The sequence below is a fragment of the Azolla caroliniana genome, unplaced genomic scaffold (genome assembly GCF_043228905.1).
Source record: "Azolla caroliniana isolate FFs.n. ecotype wild unplaced genomic scaffold, voAzoCaro1.0.p SCAF_1110, whole genome shotgun sequence".
Taxonomy (NCBI): Eukaryota; Viridiplantae; Streptophyta; class Polypodiopsida; order Salviniales; family Salviniaceae; genus Azolla; species Azolla caroliniana.
In genome coordinates this window covers 1,004-6,577 of record NW_028231545.1, presented here as the reverse complement: position 1 = coordinate 6,577, position 5,574 = coordinate 1,004, and the positions used below count along the sequence as shown (strand labels likewise).

General features: G+C 39.2%; 1 protein-coding gene across 1 annotated transcript; it reads right to left on the bottom strand.

Moving 5' to 3' along the window:
• Positions 1-3,959: 3,959 nt before the first annotated feature.
• On the bottom strand, positions 3,960-5,220 carry LOC147847374 (aminopeptidase M1-like). The gene is made up of 5 exons (XM_087339273.1): positions 5,032-5,220; positions 4,761-4,943; positions 4,604-4,681; positions 4,321-4,395; positions 3,960-4,225 (listed from the first exon to the last, which is right to left on the bottom strand). Exons 1-5 carry the CDS (start codon positions 5,161-5,163, stop codon positions 4,043-4,045), a joined length of 651 nt encoding a protein of 216 aa, XP_087195399.1. The 5' UTR covers positions 5,164-5,220; the 3' UTR covers positions 3,960-4,042.
• Between the last annotated feature and the right edge of the window lie 354 nt (positions 5,221-5,574).

Below are 5,574 nucleotides of genomic sequence, written 5' to 3'. Positions count from 1 at the left end.
AACGTTGAGGAAGGCGTAGACAAGACTGCGTGAGTAAATGAAAATGTTCATACCTGGCTTGTGTGATATTGGATTTTAGTGTTCAAACATGTGAATCAAAGCAGCTAACAAAGCTAGCTTTGATATAGAATTGAAAATTCATGATTTTGAAACTCAGAACGAGAGACATAAAGAAAAAAGCAAAGTTGAGGAGGGTGTAGATGAGCGCGTGAGTAAATGAAAATGTTTATAGCTGGCTCGTGTGATATCGGATTTTTTTGTTCAAACATGCGAATCAAAGCTAACGACGCACTCTATAATATGGAATTGAAAAATCATCATTTTGAAACCCAAGTTGAGAAACATGAAGAAAAAAGCAACGTTGAGGAAGGCGTAGACAAGACTGCGTGAGTAAATGAAAATGTTCATACCTGGCTTGTGTGATATTGGATTTTAGTGTTCAAACATGTGAATCAAAGCAGCTAACAAAGCTAGCTTTGATATAGAATTGAAAATTCATGATTTTGAAACTCAGAACGAGAGACATAAAGAAAAAAGCAAAGTTGAGGAGGGTGTAGATGAGCGCGTGAGTAAATGAAAATGTTCATAGCTGGCTCGTGTGATATCGGATTTTTCTGTTCAAACATGCGAATCGAAGCTAACAACACACTCTATAATATGGAATTGAAAAATCATGATTTTGAAACTTAGGTCGAGAGACATGAAGAAAAAGCCAAAGTTAAGGAGGGTGTAGACAAGAGCGCATGAGTAAAGGAAAATGTTCATAGCTGGTTCATGTGATATCATATTTTTGTGTTCAAACATGCGAATCGAAGCTAATGACGCACTCACACGCTATGTCTATGCCCTCCTCAAGTGTGGCTTTTCTTTTTTCTTCATATCTCTCGACCTGAGGGTGAAAATCATGATTTTTCAATTCCATATCTTAGTTTCGATTCTCTTGCTTGAATACAAACAAAAATCCGATATCACACAAGCCAGCTATGAACATTTTCATTTACTCACGCGCTCTTGTCTACGCCCTCCTCAAGTTTGAAGTCTGTCGTAGGTCGGCGTTTTACCTGACCATAGTGCATGTGGCACTTCGAGCCATATTGCTGTCAAGGGCGACAGAGTTTTCAAGTATACTACTATCTACAATGCTTTGGCTCAAAATTCCAGCTTTAGTTTGAAGTTTTGGAGCATTGTCACCACCCTCTCTTGGATCGTCTGGTTGATTCATTCTGCCACACCGTTTTGCATGGGTTTAAGGAACGATCCTTTGATGCTTGATCCCTTTATCAAACAGGTACTGTTTGAAGGCTCATGAGGTGTATTCACCTCCGTTGTCGGATTGGAGTGTCTTCACTTGGTTTCCTAATCGGTTCTCCACTTCGGCTAACCACTGAGAGTGCAGATTTCCGGTCTGTTTCCCGTAACGACAATGCTCGCAGAAGTTTGTCTTCGACTGTAGTTTCGTGATGTAACTGATTGCCACTAGCCGGTCCAGTCCGGCTTGGGACATATGGTTGAGCCGGCCATGCCATAGGTTCGAATCCTGCGATTTGACTACATTCATTGTGCCCTCTGGATTGATCGCCATCGATGGATACAGGTTGTACTTGCATCCACTCCCGATTTTCATATTTCCTCAGCTGATCGTCCATGACAACTCATTGAGAGTGATTTGGTACCCGACTTCGACTAGCATGCCAATGGAGACCAGACTCCTCTTCAATTCGGGTACGTGCCAGACTCGATGCAGGGTGAGGGTGATAATATTTTCATTCGGCAATTGGATGGGGACCTCATTGATCCCTGCAATTACGCACTCCTACTCGTTGCCTAGTCAAATTGTGTTGTTGGCCCCGACCGAATAGTCCGAAAACCATTCCATGTTAGGCGTCATGTGAAATGTGGCCCTGGAGTCCAACAACCACGTTCGTGTGTCTTACACATTGTATAGGACTTCACCGATTGACGACTCCTCTAAGGGAGGATTTCTCCGAATCGGGACTCGGCAACATTGACTTGGTTGCCAATAGGAGAACGATTTGAATCGGATTGTCCTTGTGTCCGATCAAATTGCCGACCATTCTCCTTTCCTTTTATCGACCAGCAATCGAAAACATTGTGACCAATCTTTCTGCAATGATTGCAGAAAGCACTTGATCGACTATTCCTCAACTTCAACCGATGTCGATTATCGTTCCTCCTTCTTGGTTGATTGATACTTCGACCGGCTCTTTTCGTTGGCTCAGTCCAGTAGTGAGCGATTGCTGATTCATCGATGGTAAGTCCCATTGATTTTCGTCGAACGTCCTCAGTGAGGACTTGTCCGATCGTTTCGTCCAAGTTCAGCTTTGGACAACTATTGGCAAATGTCATGTAGAATACCTCCCAACTCGCTGACAAGCTCAAAAGGAGGGCAAGTGCTTTCATACGGGAGGAGAGCTCAGACAACACCTGATTGAAGGTGTTGATGTGGGAGGTCGTCGGATCCATCCCTCTCATCTTCATATTGAACAACTGTCAGATCAATATGAGCTTCGACGAAGAGGACTTTTCTCATATACAACTTGTAACTTCTCCCATAGTGAGAATGTCATCGTTTCCTTTTCCATGTTGAAATAGACATTCTCGTCCAAGTGCATCCGGATGGTCAAACGTGCAATTTTGTCCATCGATCTCCACCCTTCAACAAACATTGTTGTTGGTTGGTCACTTTGGCAAATCGCTTTGACATGTCTTCAGATTATGAGCACATCTTGCATCATTTCCTTCTAGAGGGCAAAGTTCTTCCCGTCTAACTTCCAGATTTCCACATGTGCAAGAGAGTGTCACCATTTTTCTAGAAAGTAGATGTTGTTGGCCTTGTCTTTTCTCTTAGCCGAATAACTTCTTTTCTCAGTCTTTGATGTTCGTTGCCACAAGACAACAAGGTCACTCTAATACCACTTGTTGAATATGATATGCAAAAGAATAAGTGAGTACCTGTCTGAAGATGTGTACAACAAGCAACACAAATGAACTAGAGAAGAAGAAGACAGTAGGTAAGAACCCAAATATATAGTTGAAGCTCTAATAGAGACTATCTTCCTCTTCTATAAAAAACCCCTTTCTCTTACAATGTTATGTTTAGGCTTATATATACAGAAGCCCTAACTTGAAGAGTGTTCACACGTAGGATACAAAATGGAAGGATCAGCCTTTTATGCCAACATTAAGATCACTGATCATACACTAAGGTGCACTAAAATGTGTAATACTTATAAACATCTACAAATACATGTAGTGACATAAGTGATGCACGCATTAAACAAAATGTATATAAGAACCTCTCCCCTTAGATCAAATAGGTGTGATACATTACATTGGAAACATGAGTGAGACTATATTTGAGAGATAGTATGAAGTGCATATTAACTTAATTTAGCATAAAGACGTTTCTCTATATTCTGTCTTGCTATATCAATCTTTATAACAAATATAAGCAGCAATAACAATGTATTATGTAGATGGACCTAAAAATTGCCACATTGGAAATTATTTGAAGGCAAACACTTTAATCTAAAGTTCATATAGCTTAATTCTTAGGAGTTAAACATATCTTGATTCTTGACTACCCCATGTTAGGCTAAATTTATTTTTCTTTGTAGTTCTCAAATATCAGAAACAATTTTAAGATGTCATGTTTTGTTAGATCTTATAGGCCATTTTGGCTCTTAAAGACTTCATATAGCACATATGAAAGTTTATATAATTAGTTCTATTAGCCAGACTATCAGTCAGAATGCACTGCATTTGGCCATACTCAATTTTCTCACTCTACTCAATGACCTTGCAGAAAGTATGTGTAGGCCTTCTGTCAAGCTTTTACCCATGTCTTTACTAACCTCTTCACCGAGTGCCCAACCTCAATCATGTATATGACGCTGCACAATATAGGTATCATTCCAAAATTTGGAAAGAAAAAAACATTGAAGAAAATCTAACTGTAAATTTAATGTTTATCCGCTACATTGGCTGGAAATTTTTGGACCTTGTCAATCATATTAACATTTTAATTCTTTGCCAACAGCTCTTGTATAACATTACAAAAACCTTCCTCTAACCGTACATGTTTAACCCATTGTGCATTGATACGCACACGCTCTATACTTTGCTTGACAGTTCGTTCTACAGATGGATTTCCATGGACTGAAAAAAAAGCTTCGATCTCTGATGCTTTCTCATCACTAGTAAACTGTAAAGCAAATATGCCCCCAATCAACATACATGTGTCACAAGAAACAACTCATTATTAAAAATGGTAAAAACAAGCATCACCTTCATACTAACCTGTGAGGTAGTAGTTGTGATAAATTGTGTCACAAGAAACCCTTCCCATTTCTTGGATACAAGGTTCCAATTTTCCTGCCAACAAGCAAGTAGATCCAACATAAGGGAGGTCATGTCATCATTCTTATGCTAACTCTTCCATGAAAAATGTGGGAAGACAACTTGATTCAGATAATCACCTTGCATACGAATAAAACCACTCATAGCATACAAGTCTTTGTTCTAGGAAAATAGTGGTCAATACTCCAATAGACTTGATAAAGCATAACATGCACTCTATTACCTTTAGCCAAGCCCAACCTATTTCACGCCCCTCTATACTGATTCCAGAAAATACAAACAATGTATCTTGATTACGAACCTGAAAAGTCGAAACATGCATCAATATTACCTCTCAATACTAACTGCAAGCCTTTGAACCACAATAACAGTTCACAAACCTCAGATGAAATAGCAAAGTCAAGTGCTTCTTTCACCATCACCGGATCAGGAGAGGAAGCAAGATGTCCCAATATTCGTGATTTTTCTTGGCTAAGGTTTGTGTCTCTATACACTTGTAGCAAAGAATCATAGCCTCTTCTGTCTGATGAAGTTGTTTTTCTCATTATAGCCTTAAATGCAGCCTGCATTCAATATAGAATTTCAAAGAAATCAAAATCTAATTAAGATCCTAAACAGGAAAACAGATCATATTTCAAAAGCCAATTTTACACTTCTGATGTCTGCCGGCAGCAATGGTGTTTCTCTATCTTGGACAAAAACTTCAAAACGATGAACTGCTTCTCTAGCTATATCATCATTCTGAAACGATATCAGTGCTCCTAATAGATCTCCTCTCCGCATAGCATCTAGATGACTCTCGTTTTCTTGAGCTTCCCAGCCTAGTTTCCTGTGACATTGTTATTTAATGTGTAGGTTTTTGTAAAGAATCGATGGTGATTCTTGTGCAGCGGAATTGATATGTGTGTTATGTGTGTGTGAGAGAGAGAGAGAGAAAAATAGAGGAGAGAAGAGAACACACGATAGATAAGCAAGAGAAATAAAATACTAAAGGAGAAGAAGATGTATATTTCACAAGTAGAATGGAGATACAAAATTGTAGCATTACAAGGAGTCACAACCGACATAATATGAAGTATGAGGAGGGTGCTTTATATAGAGTCACCCCTCTCTTCATTAACTTACAACAACCACTCTCTCTCTTGGGGAATGTGAAAACTCATAGTCATCGGGAATATGTAACTCATTAGTTAT